We start from the raw sequence: 16,416 nt of genomic DNA, 5'->3' as shown, positions 1-16,416 counted from the left end.
CCGTGGGCGCCGTGCCCGGCCCGGCGGCGATGCCCGGGGAGGGCACGGGGGGTCCGGCAGCCCCTTCTGGACGCCCAGCCGCCGTCGCTGGGGCTCCGCTCTCAAGCAGAGCAAAGAGCTGCCGAGGGAGAGAAGGAGCTCGGGAAGAAAACCGCGTCCTGCGGCTTCTGGGGGACCAGAGCGATGACACCGAGCCTCCGAGCCCCGCTCCCCCCCGCCCGGCCCCGGCCCCTGGGAACGCTGAAGCCCGCCGTGCTGCATCCGTGCTTTATTCCGCGAGCGGCAGGCGGCACAGGGAAAGGGAGCCGGGCCGCCAGCGGGACGCGCTGGGGCTTCCCGGGAGCGGGTGGCGGGGGAGACGAGGATCGCTCCCCGCTGGGGCGCACGGCCAGCCCGGCCGAGGAAGCTGCGTTTCGGAAGAGGGCAGCCAAGATTTCGGGTTATAAAGCCGAGGGCTGATAGGAAAGCGCTTCCCGGGCAATTCCTCGGCGGAGGCCAGGCTCTGCGGCGCGGGGGACGGTGGGTTCGGCAGAGCTTGCGGCTGCGGAAGGGACCGGCGCGGGGCCGAGCGCAGGGCCGGGGCGAGCCGCCAGCTCCCGCTGCCCTGGCTAATCGCCGTAGTGTTTCGTGAGGAACTGGGTCGACGCCACGGGGGAGCCGAGCCGAAACCGCTCCACGAAGCGCTCCATGGACCAGGCACCTGGGGAGAGATGGAGAGAGAGGCAACGGGGTGAGGCAAAGGGGTCCCGCCGGGAGCCCCCAAAGCCTTTCCGGGCTGCGGCGATCCGCCCGAAGCAGCGGGACGGCTTCTGCAGCCCCAGGGCTTTGCAGCCAGCGCGGGGGCCGGAGGCGCCCGGGGCTCCGCGGCCGGGAGGCGAACGCGGCGCCGAGCCGCGGCGGGGGAGCCCCGGGCCGGGAGCAGCACGGCTCGGCGAGCTGCCTGCGATCCGCTGCTTATTTTCTGCCCGCAGCGTCGCAGACCACATCCTGCAGCAGCAGCGGCGGCGGGCGCCTGCCCGGGGACGCCGGGTGCCCGCTGTCCGGCGGCTGCGGAGAGCCCTGGGGCTGCCGGTCCGCCGTGGCCGGCCGGCGCGAGCGCGGCTCGCTCGCCCGGGGCCCCCCCCTCCGCCCCCCGGCTGCTTCCTGCCGACCTTTGGCGCGGACCGTCCCACAGCTTCCTACAAGCCCACCCCGAGGCGCCTGGAAATCCCCAGCCGCCGAGCTGCTCCGCCGTGCTGGATTTCCCCCGGCTCCCCTCGCCTTCCCACGCCAAGCCGATGCTCCGTGAAATGCCGGAGCCGGGGATACTTCCAGCCCTGCTCCCGCGGCCCGCTCGGACCCCCTCTGCCGGATGGGCTTCCGCCAGCCGGGCTGCCACCGTCGGAAAAAGCCCGGCTGCGCTCCCGGCGGCGGGCAGAGGCGCGGAGACCCCTACGGAGCCCTCGGCCCTCCGCAGAGCGAGAAGTGAAACCGCCCCGGAGCCCGGCGGGGAGTCACTGCGGGAAGCGAGAGTGCCCTGCCGGGAAGCAGCAGGCCCTGCCGTGCCAGCGGCGAGGGTGGCCGGGGCGCGCGGGGCGGCCTCGCTCTTGCCTGGAGCCGGCCTCGGTTTTTCCTGCGCGGGAGGCGGCAGGGAAGCCCTCGCCGGCGCTGGGGGCAGGCGGGATTCCCTCGTGCCTGGCCCGGGGCGCCCGAAATCCCCCTCCGCGGAGCGAGGGTGTGCGGCGATCGTGCGGCTGGCTGGCAGCCAGAGCATCCTCCCTCCCGGCCGGGGAGGGCAGTGACGCCGCGCTCCCTGCGGAGAAGAGCGGGATGCATCCTACGGCTTCCCCTGCCCCATCCGTCCCCGCGCCGCCGGCGGAGATTCTGGCCGGCTGTACCGAGCCGACGGGCCAGCAGGTGTCCCGAGGGATGCAAACTCCGCTCCGGCGTCCCGCGGGGAGCCCGAGTCCGGCAGGCGGGGAGGCGCGAGGCACCCGGACAAGCGCCTCCGCCACGCCGTGCCGCCATCCCGTTCCCGGCAGTGCCGCGGGGACGATGGGGCAGGGTCCGGCCGGGCCTCGCCTGCACGGGCGACGCCAGGGCATGGCACCGCGGCTCGCTCGGGAAGCCGCTGCGTGGCGGCGGCGACGACAGCGCCGGCCGCAGCCTGTTGTTTGTCTGAAACCCATCCTCCCCCCCCGCTCCGCTCCGCTCCGCTCCCCTCCCCGGTGCCGCTCTTTAATGTCACGGCGCGGCTTATCTGACTCCCAATCACAGCGCCAGCTCGAGCGCCCCGTCCCCGTCCCCGTCGCTCTTGCACAAGCGCTGAGCAAAACCGGAGCTGCTTCCTCCTCTGCCCGGCGAGGTGCCCGGCTGCATCCCCGAGCCCGGCGGCGGCTCCGGCCCCGGCATCTCCCCCCCCGCCGCTGCAGCCGGCGATTCCCCTCCGCAAATGCGGCACCGTCCCCGGATCGCCCCGCTGCCCCGGCACCCCCCGGGCTGCCCCTATGGATAGCGCCGGCGCCGTGACTCACGGACGGGTTCAGGGGAAGGGAGGGCGGCCGAGGGCGCCGGCCCCGTCCCCTCCCCGCCCGAACAAAGAGACGCTTCATACTCGGCTTGGGCCGCTTTCAAGCTCATTTCCTGGCGGATTATATCATAGGGCTTTGCCCTTATCGGCGCGCTCGCCCGAGCCGGAGCAGCGGCCGGCGCCCACACGCGCGGCGGCCTCGGCGCGCCCGCGCTGCAGACGGGGAAACTGAGGCAGCAGAGGGCCGGGGCCGCCCCGTCCCCCCGGCGCCGGCTCCTCCGAGGCTGCTTTGCCGCCTGTAATTTATCCGCCTCGTCGGCGGGGCTGCTCCCTGTGCGAGGAGCCCGGACGCTTTTCTGCCAAGATTAATGGTGTCCCGGCGGAGGGAGGCGGGAGGCCTCGCTCGCTCGCTGGGCTTTTCTTGCCTCTTCTTTCTTTTTTTCCCCCCATTAAACGACACCCGGACACTTCCCCCCCCGCGACAGCCCTGGTTTCGGGGCCGCCCCGGGGCCTCTTCAGGGACCCTCTCGGAGGATCCCATGGGAACGGTCCCCGGAGAGCGGGGCCGCGGGGCCGCGGGTGCCAGCTCATCCCGGCGCTGAGTCGCTCAGTTTTGGCGGATCGCTGAATTCCCCCGCGCGCAGGGGAGTTTCCCCGGCTCGGTGCCGCGGGCGGCGCAGGGACCCAGCAGCCGGATCCGGCGCTGGAATCGAGCGCTAACGCCTCTGGGTTTGATGAGTTTGGGGTTTGACATTTTGCAGACCACAAGCTCTTATCTCTCATCTAGCAAAAACACAAACACGGCTGCAACCCTTGGCGTTTGGAGGGAAGGGGAGCGAGCGCCGCGCCGCGCCGCGCCGTGCCGGGCCGCGAGGCACCGCGTGCCGGCGCCCACCCTGCTCCCAGGGCCTCCAGCACCGCTCCCGAGCGGAGCCACGGCAGAGACCTGCCTTTCCCTGGAAGCAGCTCCGGCTCCGGCAGGGAAACTGCAGCACCGGGAGAGCCGGGTTACCTGCCGGGCTGCACAGCAGGAGAGCAAGCGATCGATCCCGAACACTCGCGGAGAAGGAGCCTCCTTTTTCCTCTTTTCCTGATGAAACAACTCAAGGGCCGCCCTGGGGAAACACCTCTCCCGTAAACAGCGCGTTTCACACCGCGCGCAGCCGGCGCTCGCTCCGGGGAGCCGCAGAGCCGCCGCTCCGCCGCCATGCCGCGGCCCGGGGCAGAGCAACGGAGGCGCGCTCGTTTATTTTCGGCATTTTGCTGTTCCCCCTCGCTCTCCCATTTCCCACGGATTTGAACAATGAACAAATAGTTTGGGGAAGGAGAGAAATCCGCCGGCGCATATAGGTCATGGTTTAGTGCCCTCTTCTGGAGGCTTCAGCCGCTCGGCGCCTGCGCAGAGCGCAGACCCGCCGCCGGCCGCTTCGAGGTGCGGCGGTGCGGAGGTGCGGCGGTGCGGAGGTGCGGAGGTGCGGAGGTGCGGCGGTGCGGCGGTGCGGAGGTGCGGAGGTGCGGCGGTGCGGAGGTGCGGAGGTGCGGCTGTGCGCCCGCGGTACGGCCAGCGCGCAGAGCACGTGCGCGGCGCAGGCCGCGAGAGAAACCCTTTCGCGCTGCTCCTCTGCACCGACTGTGCCGGGAAGGGGCTGCCGTACGGACACCCGGACGCAGCCGGAGGATGGGGCTGGCCAGCGTCACTCCCTGCACCCAGCTGCGTCGGCACGCTTTGCTCCGGGGGTGCTCCGACGTGTCCGGAGCGGCACGGTGCCGGCACGCAGCTCTCCGCCGCCCCCAGGACGCGGTGCAGCGGCTAATGCAGCGCGAGCGCGGCCGGCCCCGGCGCATCCTTACCCAGCGACATCAGCTCCTCGGCACTCAGGGCCACGGCCTCGTGCGCCGGCTGCTCGTACAGGCGGAACTGGTAGCGGTGGTAGCCGCTCCGGGACGGCGGCGCCGGGCGGACGTACTCTGCGGGGACAGAAACGGCCGCGGCTGAGCCCGCTGCGGGCCCCGGCGCGGGATGCTCTCCCCGCTGCACCGGCGCCGTTTTCGGCAGCCGTGCCCCATGCAGCGCCGGGCGCGGGGCGAGCCGCAGCGGGGACCTGCCCGCAGACCCCTCCAAGCTCTTCCCCTCTTGCTTTCTGGCAGCAGGGAGCTCGATACGGAGCAGCTCCCGCCAGCGGAGCCCAACTCCGGATGCAGATCCCCGGTGCCGGGCGCCTCCGGCCCATCGGAGGCCGCGGGGGCCAGGTCGCCTGCCGCGAGCCGAATCCGCCCGGTTTCGCGGCGAAGGGCCTCGCTGGCGTCCCGCCGCGTGCGTGAAGCGGGGGCTGCGCTCACCTGTCAGCACGCGGCCTCCGGGGGTGCCGGCCCTCAGATCGGCGCCCTGAAACGACAGCGAGCCGGGTGAGCGGCCGGAGCGTTGTCCGGCGGCCGCTCCGCAGGCAGCGACGGCGCCGGGCTCCCTCCCCGCCCGGCGCATCGCGATTCAAGGCCAGGCAGCGGCGTTTCTCCGGGATCCCTTCGCCCTTTGCACTGCCGTGCCCGGCTGGCCCCCACCTCCCGCCACCGCCGCTCCAAAATCCTCCTCTTCCTGCGCCCGCTATTCCTGCCCTGCCCGCGCGCCTCCACCGCGGCCCCGCAGTTATCAGCCCTGCAGAGATGCACCGGAGAGCCGCGAGCAAAGGTTGAGCGGGGAGCACGGCCGGCTCCCCGGCGCGGGCGGCGGGATCGCAGCGTCGCCCTTCTCCCGAGGGGAAGGAAGCTGCTTTTCACGGAGCCGCAGGCGGCCGCAGCCTCCCCGCAGACGCTCTCCCGCGAGCCGCAGGCCCGCGAAAGCCCCGGCGAGCAGCTCGGCGAGGCGCTCTCGCCATTTTTGCAGCCGGAGCCAAAAATATCCCGATGACAGAGACGTGATGACTAAGATTTTCAGTGCTGACTAGCAGCTTCGCGTCCCTTGTTTTTCGGGGGGGGGGGAAGCTGCTGGGGTGCAGCACCCCAGGCACGTCTCGGGGCCGAGGGCGCAGTGCATCGCCAGCTGCGGTCCCGGCCCACCGAGGAGCAGTGCACCTCAGGCCAGATGTGCGCACCCGCTCCGTCCAGATGTGCGTGCCTGGCCCATCCGGATGGGCATGCAGCCCCGCGCAGGTGTGCAGACTCTCCCCATCCAGATGTGCCTGCCCACTCCACCCAAACAGGATGAGGTGGTCCACCCAGATGTGCATGCTTGATCCATACAGATGTTCATACCTGCTCTGTGCAGATCTGCATGCCTGGCCCACCCAGCTGGGACCACCTCCTCCATCTGGATGTGCCATCCTGCTCCATCCAGATGTGCAGCTTGCTCCATCCAGCCAGGACCACCTGCTCCATCTGGATGTGCCTTCCTGCTATATGCAGATGGGACTGCCTGTTCCATCTGGATGTGCCTTCCTGCTCCATCCAGATGGGACCACCTGCTCCATCTGGATGTGTTTTCCTGCTACACCCAGATGTGCCTGCCTGCACCATCCAGATGCGTGAATGCCAATTCCATCCAGATGTGCATGCCAATTCCATGCAGATTCGCCCCCCTGCCATATCCAGATGTGCCCACTTGCTCCATGCAGATGTGCCCCGACCAAAGGGGCGAGCCGGGCAGGATCTGCCACTGGGCTCGGCTCCCAGAGGAAGCTCCCTGCACCCGCGGCTCGGAGCCCAGCCCAGCCCCAGCCTCTCCTCTCCTCTCCTCGCCGCGCTGTGCAGCCGGGCCAGCTGCCAGCCACCTTTATCCCAGGCCACAGCTTCAAAGGCAGGGACTGCGGGTTTCGGGGACCTCGTTCTATTCCTGGCTTCGCCATGGGCTTATCGGGAGAGGCTGGGCCTCCTCCCTGTTTTCCTGCCTGCTGATGTGGGTTGCCGGCTAGCCCCGAGAGGCAGTGGGTTCTCGCTAGCCCCGGGGATGGGAGAGTCAAAGGATAAAGCTCCTTTTAAGAGGAGAGAACAGGAAGAGGGCGGGAGGGAGAAAGTAGGGACACGTACTCCAAACCGTGCCTCTTCCTACAATAAACAGGTATCGGAAAGGCAAGGCAGCACCCTCTGCTCTCGGTTGGCAGGGGCCGCCGCGCCGCGGGGAGGAGCTGGCCGGGACGTGCGTGATGCTGGAGCAGCGTCTGGCCGGGGCAGGAGCCGGGCGGCGGGGCCAGCGGCTCCCCAGGGCGACGGGGCACCTGCACTCACCGGCAGGCTTTCCTGCTGCAGGAGAAAGGATCCACAGGGAGGAATAAATCCCCGCCCCGCCCCGCGCCGTTGCCCCTTTGCTGAAACACAGCCCTCCAACAGCCCCGTGCCCGGGCCGTCGGCGCGGGGTCCATCGGTGTCGCCGCCCGCCGAGTGCCGCCGGCGGCAGCCCCGAGCATCCCTGCCACGAGCCGCGTTAATGGACGCTGACGAGCCGCCGCGTTTATTAATACCCTTTTATGAGAGCGCTAATAGTTCCTAATGACACCATTTGCGCTCGTTTTTTGCTTTTGCTGCCCCTGCCGGGGAGCTGCTCTGGGACTCGGAAGGAGAAATTCCCACGCTCCGGCCAGCGGGGAGGCTGGGAAGGGCAGGCGGTGGGCGCGCAGCGGGCCGGGGCAAGGGATGGCGGCGGGGGACCCTCGGGAGCCCACGGGGACCCGGGGCACATCGCGCCCGGCCGCACGTGCCGACGTGCCGACACATGGGAGCGGAGGGCGCGGGCAACCTCGCGGCCGGGCCGGGTGCCGCCTGCTCCACATCCAAGCGTCGGGGAGTGGCGGTGGGGGAAGAAATAAATAAAAATAAGAAGGGGGTGAGTCACATGTTGTTTTCCCCTTGATCTTTTTTTTTCTTTCTTTTCTTTTTTCCCCTTTCTTTTCTGGAGCGTGCCCGGTCCCAGCCGCACCGAGGGGAGCGGGCACGAGGCCGGGGCCGGGCGTGGGAACCGGCGCCGTAGCCGACCGGCCACCAGGTCCGAGCGGCGCCGGAGGGCACGGCCCCGCGGCGGGGACCCCCCCGGCCCGGCCGCCTGATCCGACTAAAGAACGATTAGCGAATGGGGAAGTTAATCCCCAAACAAGCAGGCGCCTCCTGCGCCGCTCGCTTACGGCACGCCGGCTTCACGGGGGCAGGCGGCTTCAAAGCCGGCGCAGCCCGAGCCCGGATTCGCTGCTCTCTTGCCCGCTCGCCGTCTCTCTGTGATCTTTTTAATGAGGCCGGGATTTGCGAGCTGGCTCTCAGGAGCGCGGGGGAAAAGCCGGGCCAGGGCGGACCAGCCCGCGCGGGAATCAGCCTCCTGCAAACAAACCGGAGGCTCCAGCAACCGCAGTCAGGAATAAGCGGATAATTGCGGCTGGATGCTGCTCCGGGTGCCCGCGTCCTTGCGCCCGGCCGGGCGGCACACGCCTCCGCTCCGCTCTGCTCTGCGCCGCCGGCACCGGCGCCCGGGAGGTTTTCCACCTGCTCCGAATTCCCCTCGTGCGTCCCCCAGCCCCTCTGCTTTACAGCCGGTCTCCGCAGGTAGCGGCGCTCTCGGTAATTTTGAGGGCAAAGCTGCCCTTTTGCTGATTTTCCGATCGCCCTCAGCCGGGTTTCTGTGCCTGGCGGAGACCGTCAGAGCGCGCCGTGCTAATTGTTTTTTGTGATAAATGTCACATCCGATTATGCCAGCGTCGTTATGCCACCGAATTAAACCTTGGCATGTCCACGTCGTGTTCCCTCCATCAGAAAAGGGTAGAAATTGAAAAATACAGAGAGAGACAACACGGTGTGGAAAAACCGCTGTTCCGACAGATTAAATAGACTTTTCACCCGGGAGGAGAAGACGGGGAGCCGCGGGAAGGCTGCGGGAGCCCGGCAGCACGAGAGAGGCGAGCGGCAGCCGCGCGCTCACGGGAGCGGGAGCCCGCCGGAGGCCTCGGACCCTCATAACCCCCCGGTTCCCGGCGAGCGTCTTGCTCCCAAAATTATTTCAGCGCGGCATTTGCACGGCAGGGAGTGACTTAACGCAAGCGGTGACGGGAAGGGTTTGGCCCTGCGGATTCGGGGCAGCGGCGGTTTGGAAAGAGCTGGTGCAGGCACGCAACGCGGTGTGCAATAGCGCCGAGCGCCCGGCCGGCACCTCTGCGCCGGGACGCCGGGATCCGCGCGGGATCCGCGCGGGATCATCAAGGCACCCGTACAAAAAGCGCGCGTACCCGTGAGCATTGGGAGCTCTGTGCATGCGGGGCCGCCCTGGCAATACAAGCATGCCAATATTATAATATATTGCCCAATATATATATAATATAAATATATATATATATAAGTAACTTAAGCCCAAACCTTGGACTTTTAATAGGAGCATGGTGCCCCGACATCGAGGGTTTCTCAGCAGCCAGGACGCGAGCGGGCGAGCTGGGACGAGCTCGGAGGGACCCTCGCCCCGCGTTCCCGGGGTGCCCGTGGCTTTCAGCACTGCTGGGTAGCAACTACATCTTCCCAGCAGAGCCCTGCCTTTTTTCTAGATTGTTATAAATGCGGAAGGCTACCATAAAAGTATATTAAAAAATAAATATCGGGCACAGTTGTAATTTAAATTAATGTTTGTCTGATACGCCCTAATGCCCCAGGGAAGGACATGCTGTTGGGTTATTAACTAAGCAAAATAAACATAAATCACCTCGGTGTTTGGCGCTTTGCAAAATTTTTCATCTAGGAGCATGAAAGCAGCAGAGACAAAATGCTGCGCTTAACAACCTAAACCGCTCAGATCCACGCGCTGCAAAGAGGAGGGAGATCACAGCCACTTTCATCGGGCTCCTCCGCTTCCCCTGAACGGCAACGGCCGGCGTTTCGGCAGCCAAAACATCCCGTTTCAAAAGAGGGAGGCGCTGCTGGGTGGATTTCCAGCGAACGACAGATACCTGCCCGGCTTAGGCGTTTCTGACAGTCCCACAATTTGCCTATCTGCATCTTTCCTTAACTATCTAGGTTAGGGGTCCGAGCCAGCGGGCGGAGGCTGTTGTGACACCGCCGCGGTTTTGAAACTGCAGCCAAAACACTTCTTGTTCAAAAAAGGAAGGGGGTTTAAAATAGCCGTGCTGCTACAGGGGCAGGTCAGCGAGGCGCGAGGCGCGGGACTGCTCCGCTCCAGCCCCGGGCTCGCAGCCGCCGGCACGCGAGGCACGGGGCGCTTTCGGCACGGGTGTAAGCGATGCGTTTGGGAGCCGAGGTACGCGAGAGCAACCCGCTGCTCTGCGATGCCGGCGCACGGCTGGGGTAACCGCTCCGAAACCCCTGCAGCTCCTGCAAATTTCTGCCGCAAAACGGAAAGTTTCCCGCGCCCTGCTCCCCGCTGTCTTGCTACACGCTTCTCCGCCGGGTCCCTGGCAGGTGAGTGTCAGGGCTCACTTAAGCAAGCAAATTGCACCAGTTCAATAAAAGGATGATTTAAACCTGACTAATCGGCCTATGGAAACTGCCGTACATGCCCCGACCGCAGTTTGCACCAGCGCTGCTCCGGTTTCATTTACTTTGGCTGGGAACCGAAGCACACAGCGGGAGCAGGGCGCGCAGCGGCGCTCGCGGTGGGGCAACCCAAATCCCACGCCGCGTGCCCGGGCGCACCCAAAAGACCCTTCGGACGGCGTTGCAATCGCTCCCCGGGCGGCTACACCCCGTTTCCAAGCCCGTGGGCCTCTGTTGTAAAGCAGGATGATAAATGATGAATGCAATCGCTAATAACAATAAGGATGTTGATAGCAACCTCAGGGGCGTGTTAGGAAGCCGAGTGGATGCTGGGCTCCGCGGCTGCCTGGGGTTTATATCCGCGCGGTGTTGCAACGAGACGGAGCTGGATTCCCGATGAGTCACCCTGACCCGCTGGCCCGGTGCTGCCCCGGGAGCGAAGGACTGCCGGCGGGGGGGGGGAAAGGCGCCGATTTTGCCCCAGCCCGCCCCCCCAGCAGCCCCCCGGCACCCTCCAAACACCCCGTTGCACCCCGCTGCAGGGGCACCCGCCGGCAGCGTACTGCCCCGTTGCACTTGAGGATGCCTCGGGAGCCGGGCCGCGTTGCCTGCAAAGCGCCCCTCCGAGCAAAAAATCCAGAGAAAGGCACAACGCGGCGAGCAGGGAGAGATTTAAGTCGCGAGCAAAGGCCCCAAGATTTCGGTGTGGGGAACAAGCTCGAGCTGGTCAGAGAGAGGGCTGGGTAGGACCGAAATGGGCTTTTCCATCCCAGGTCTCTGCAGTTCTCGCAGGGGAAAACTGGTTTGCTCGGCATGCGTGTAGCTTTAAGATTAGCTTGCTTTTCCAGCAGCAGATTTCCGGAGGATTCTTGGAGAAACACCAAATTTTGCCTAATTCAGGCATTTAAAGGACCGTAGCCTCATTACGTGCACGCGAGAGCAGAGCCCAAGCCCGATGTCGCTCCAGGGTCGTGCACGGGACAGCCGCGCGGATGCACCCGTGGCCAAGCCCGCGGCCTGCCCGGGCTTTGGGAAGGGAATGCGTTTGCTTCGGAGCTTGCAAAGCACCAGCTCGTTCCCGGCGCTGCCACCCTCCAAAGAAGAAATACGACCGCGGGGCAGGGGTGCCTGCACCCTGCTCTTGCATCTGCAAAGGGGCGAAAGCCGCGGCGTGGCACCCCACGGAGAGCGGCGGCTCCGCGGCGCGTTCCTGCTGCCGGGGGCGTCCGCCGCGGAGCCCCGCCGGGCGCCCGGCGCGGGGGCGGATCAAAGGGCGCGCGTGGCAGCTCGGCTGCCGCTCTGGGCCAAGCGGGCTGCTTCGGCTCTGCTAATCTGATGGGAGCGCCGGGGAACGAGTGCTTTGGGGTTTTTTTTTCCCCCCCCCCCCTTCTGTTGCCCAAAAAAGTCTCCCCTGTGCATCTGCTGGGAAAGCCCAGCCCCGGCCCCGCTGTCGCTCCGGAGCCGCGTCCGGAGAGCAGGAGCTGCAAGGTGCAAGGGGAGACTCCAGAGCTGCCCCGGGATGCTGCAAACTCCCGTGGGAAATGTCTCTCCTTTGAGCAACACGAGCTCCCCCTGCTCCCGGTTTTTTTTTGGGGGGGGGATATAGGAAGGACAAGAGCGCTGGGCGGCAAGGAAACGCCGCGCTCGGCCTCCCGCCGCGCCGCGTCCTGAGCAAGAGGGGTTAAACGCGGCCGCGGCGGCTGCCGCACCATCATCCATCCGCCTGGCGGGCGCTCAACGGCACCTCCTGCCAAGGCTGCTCCGGCAGCGCCACCGACTTCCCTTTTCTCCATAAAAGTCCACCGGAACAGGGCTCCCACGGGGCTCGGGGCTTTCTCGGCGCGCCCGGGGCCGGCGGGAAGCGGGGCCGAGCCGCCCTCGCCGGAGCACACCGGGGGCACGCAGCGCCCACGGAGGCAGCCGAACGGGCTCGGCTGGCCGGAGCGTCCCGCCGGCTCCCAGCTCCGGCCGGGGAAAGTCCTTTCGCACCTCTTTGAGGGGGCGGCAAAGGAAAGGGTTTGCGGGGCGGCGCCGGGGCTGGGGACCGGGCGATGCTGGGGTGTTTCTCCGGGGGACTCGGGCACGGGGCAGTTTGTCCGGGTGCGGAGGGGCTGCTGCCACCGCGGCGCTCGGCGGGAGAGGAGCAGCGGCTGCTTCTGCCCCCTTTTTATTTCGGGCCCCTCGTGGATGGCGGTGCAGATGCACCGGCCAAGCACCCCTTTCCCTGACCTCCTGCTCATCCCTGCGGAGGGGGTCCCTGCATCCGAGCCCTCCAGGGCCGGAGCCCGTCCATCCCCCCCCTTGGCTTCCCACCGGCTCCGCGAGGCGCTTTCGCCTCCCGAGCGAGCGGCGAGAGGGATCCGGCGGCCCCGGGCGGGCGCTGCGCCGCTGCAGCCAGACGAGATGTCATCGCACATCTGGCGCTTGCATCACGGGCCTCTGGCGACCAGGAAAGCCAAATTTGCACATCGCCGGCGCGCACACACTCGCTCTCGCACACACACGCACACGCACACACACACACACACATGCGTGCGCGCGCGGTAATTAACTTAATAGGTCTCTTGCAGAAGGCCCCGTGAGTGATGCTCAACATATTCAAGTGTTGACAAGACGGCGCTGAACCCGCCGCCCACGCGCCGGGCGAGCCGGGCACGGCGCGCTGACACACCTTCCGTCTGCAGCTCCGGCGGAGCCGCGCGCACGCACGCACGCACGCGTGCAAGCCGCCGGCGGCGTTGGGAAACGGGGCTGGGCGCGCACGCGGGGCCGCGGCCGGGGGCTTCGCACCGCTGGCGCCCGCGACCCTTCGGCTGCCGGCACAGGCCCCCGGAGACCCTTTCCCTGGGGATCCCAGCAGGAGTCGTGCAAAGCGCCGGCGGGGCGTTCACGAGGGGGGGAAATCGCATTTATAAACAGGCGGGACGGGGTTAGCAGTGACCGCGGACGTCTAAGTGCGCTAGGGCCACGTCCAGCGCCCGCTGCGGATGGGTATTAGCCCAGCGGGCCCGAAAATAAGTGATCGACTTTTCATTTCTCGGGGAAGGTATTAACCACTTGCACTTGCTGTATACCCGGGACACAGCATGGTTCCCTGCGTTTGCTCCCGTTCCCCTGGGAAATCATTTGGGCCCTCCATGTAAAAAAGAGCTGGTCGGCCCCCGGCACCGGGACGGCATCGCCAGATGTTGCCCCCCAGCATCGTGCCTGGGCTTCGCCGCTTCCCCCAAAAACCTGGCAGCGGCACGAGGCCCCGGCACCTCTTGGACAAGCAGGTCGCGGGAAGGGGAAAAAAACCCTGCGACTGCTGGAAGAGGGATTCGTGGGGAAACCAGTTTGCATGGAGCTGTGTTGTAAGAGGCGGCAGGCAGCTGCGGCTCGGGGTGGGATCTTGAGTCAGGAGCGTTGCCCAAGAGAGGGTGGTCGCCGGCGCAGGTTTCGGCAGGTTGGGCAAGCGCTCTCCCGGCGGCGGGGACCCGCGTCCTGCCAGGCGTGGAGCAACAGCCGGCGCTGTCGTCACCCGCACGGAGGCGCAAAGGCCGAGCGAGAGGGCTGCAGCCCAGCTCCGGGTTTGTTCGCCGTGACCGTAAATCCACCCGAGTTTAGGGGACTGCTGTGACGAGACCCTTCGTGCCCGGGCTGCCGGCCGCGTCCGACTGCAGCTCGCCGCCGGTGCCTGACCCGAGCGGGAAGCTGCAGCCGGGGCCGCGGGAACGAGGCCCTGCGCTGGGAGGGAATTAAAGGTTTATCCGCGCGCCTCGGAGCACTTTTACAGACACAGTGGATTTGCAGAGGTTTCGACACGGTTTGGCGCGCGCTGCCAAGCGGGATCTTGGCCGGGCCGGCGCAGTTACGCTGACGCAACGGTGCAGGCGGGGACGGCGGGCGAGCGGGGCCCCGCGTCGCCCCCTCGTCCCCGGCACCCCGCTAAGGCGCTCCGCCGCGCGCTGCCCGCCCGCGGGGCAAATATCCGCCGCCGGCGCTTTGCAATGCAAAGGCCCAGGGTGGAAAACGGGCGGAAAGCGCCCCGGCGCCCCGCGCGGAGCGAGGGCTTTCAGAACCGGGGCCGCGCCGGCTGCCCGCCGGGCGTCGCGGGCGGTCGCAGCCTCTTGCAGCGCTGCGGGCTGCAGGCGCCCTGCGCAACGCCGGCCCGCGGGTCGGCTCGCCCACGCTCCGGGAACGCGGAGCTCTTTCCCGCAGCCCAGCGCGACGATGATCCCCGATGGCGGGCGGATAAGGGCGGCGTTACGTAACGGCTCCGGGCCGGCGGGGAGGATGCACCGCGGGAGCGGGCTTGCTCTGGATCCCGGCCGCCGGCAGCCCGGGGTGCGCGGGATGAGCCCTGCCGGTGGCGCTCCGGGTGGCCGAGGGACCCATCCGGTGCAGCCGCGGTGCCCGCTCCGGGGCCGCCCCACCGAGCCTGGCGCAGCTCGGTCCCGTGCCAGCTTCACGCCGATGACCTTTGCATGGGCAAAGGAGGAGGAAAACACGAGCTGCTCCCCAAAAAGCGCAGCCACAAAACCGCGCCGGATCTCTCCCGTGACCTGCACCCCACGCGGCAGCCGCGGACCATCCTCTCCCCTGCCCACGCTCGGAGGCTGGCTGGGTGCTTCCCACTCCTTCGGGACTGAGAGGCGCAAAATAGGTTGTTGTTCATGATGGCGATGGTGATTATTAATAATAACTCGGCTAGTTCGTGCTCCAGTTTCCTCAGCGCTTTGGCACGGTGCCACCAGGGCCCAGTGATTTAGTGCAACTTAATTATTCCTGGCGTTTCATCACCTCTTGTTTTTGATGTCTGTGGCTCTGTCAGTGCCTCACCTTCGTGACTAAGAGAGCCAGGGAAGCTGTTGGAAAGGGGAGAGAAAGGGGGAAAAAACCCAATCCGCAGGGTGTGGAGCTGCTGGGTTGGGAGCCAGCCGGGGCGGCGCGGGAGGGCGTCCCGCGGGGACGTTCGGTGCAGCCGTGCCGTGGTGCACGCGGGGCTGCAGGGCACGGGCGGCTGTGCAGGGGGGTTGTGCACAGGGGGGTTGTGCACGGCGAGCTGTGCACAGGGGGATCGTGCATGGGTGGTTGTGCAGGGTGGGTTGTGCAGGGGGATCGTGCATGGGGTGATCGTGCATGGGGCGATCGTGCACGGGGGGAATGTGCACGGGGGGTTGTGCACGGGGTGTGCAGGGGGGATCGTGCACGGGGGGATCGTGCACAGGGAGGCGAACGCAGAGCACCAGGAGAAACGCGGCCTGTTGGCCGCTGCAGAGCGGCTCCGGGCCGGCAAGCGCGGCCGGCACGCCAGGGACCTGCCGGAGACGAGCAGGACTCCTGCGCACCCAAACAGCGAGCGCACCCGCCCCAGCCGCAGAACCAGGCCACCTGCAACCCTAAACGTGTCACCAGCTCTTCCATTTCTTCGCACTGACAAAACGCATTACGAAAATTCCCAGGTCGGACGGATCGTTTTGTGCGCTCCTTTTTCTTTGCTTGAATTATTTGCTCCTCACCGCAAATATTTTGCATTTTTGACCTCCCCTTTTTTTTCTTCACAGCCTCGCTCCCACGATCCGGAAGCCAAATTTGCTGTTTCCCTGCCCAAAGCACGCTCCGGGCCTGGCTGGCCCCGCGCCGCCGGGGGGAAGCGCTGCCGGCCGCGGCAGCCGGCACGTCGCTCACAGCCGGAGCTGTTTATCGGCGGTGATAAAGTGAGCGTCGCAGCTAACTTAGGTAGCTTCTTACTGGGTAAAACCACTATGTTAAGCTAAGCTCCGTTTTAAATAGTAATACTTAGTTTTCCTATAGTATTTTCCAGCCATTCATTTTGAAGCATGTTGGAAAAGTGGGTGGGTGTCAGTAACCACGCTTTATAGGTGCAGAAAAGCTCGTTCAGCATGTTCAGTCGCTAAGCCAGAGTCAGTCCCGGGATTAAACCCCGAACCGCCGGCCTTGGGGCCGGCAGCCTCCCCGGTGGCGGGTGCAGATGCCGGTGCTGGCGGGCGCCCGGATCCGGCGGCGTTCCCGCAGCCCAGCGCGGCGCAGTGCCGTGCCTGCTCCCCCCTGCGCGGGTGTCCTTAAAGGCGGCGAGGTTTTTGCGGCTGCAGCGCATTCCCTGCGAGCGGCTCGGCCGGCTCCTTAGGAAGCGGCATTTCCAGCCGCGCTTCCCAAGCGTTCAGGGAAGGGCAGCATCGTCACGCTTCCGAAAGGGAGCGGCGCCGCGCGGCTCGGCGGGGACAGGGATGCGCGGCGTGTCGCCATGTCCTCGGGAGCGCACCTGCGGCATGCGGGCCGGCATGTGCGGCCAAGGGGAGCACCAGGGCCTGGGGCTGGGATGCTGGACTGGGACACAGTGCTGGGATCTGGGACTGGGGTACAGGGCAGGGATGCGGGGCCAGAATGCAGGACTGGGAGGTGGGACTAGGATGCAGGGCTGGGATGCAAGGCAGGGATGTGGGGCTGGGATGCAG

General features: G+C 66.9%; 1 protein-coding gene across 4 annotated transcripts in view; it reads right to left on the bottom strand.

Moving 5' to 3' along the window:
- Positions 1 to 260: 260 nt before the first annotated feature.
- PEBP4 (phosphatidylethanolamine binding protein 4) overlaps positions 261 to 16,416 on the bottom strand; it is a 62,771-nt gene continuing 46,615 nt past the window's right edge. For all 4 annotated transcript variants that reach the window (XM_067312475.1, XM_067312478.1, XM_067312476.1 and 1 more), the window contains 3 exons: positions 4,850 to 4,895; positions 4,361 to 4,477; positions 261 to 700 (listed from right to left, as the gene is read on the bottom strand). In XM_067312475.1, the coding sequence (XP_067168576.1) occupies positions 609 to 700; positions 4,361 to 4,477; positions 4,850 to 4,895 (255 nt within the window). In that variant the 3' untranslated portion in view covers positions 261 to 608. The remainder of the gene's footprint in view (positions 701 to 4,360; positions 4,478 to 4,849; positions 4,896 to 16,416) is intronic.

Source organism: Apteryx mantelli, chromosome 29, assembly GCF_036417845.1.
Source record: "Apteryx mantelli isolate bAptMan1 chromosome 29, bAptMan1.hap1, whole genome shotgun sequence".
Taxonomy (NCBI): Eukaryota; Metazoa; Chordata; class Aves; order Apterygiformes; family Apterygidae; genus Apteryx; species Apteryx mantelli.
Note: the sequence above shows the minus strand (reverse complement) of the source record. Positions and strands in the feature narration are given on the sequence as shown.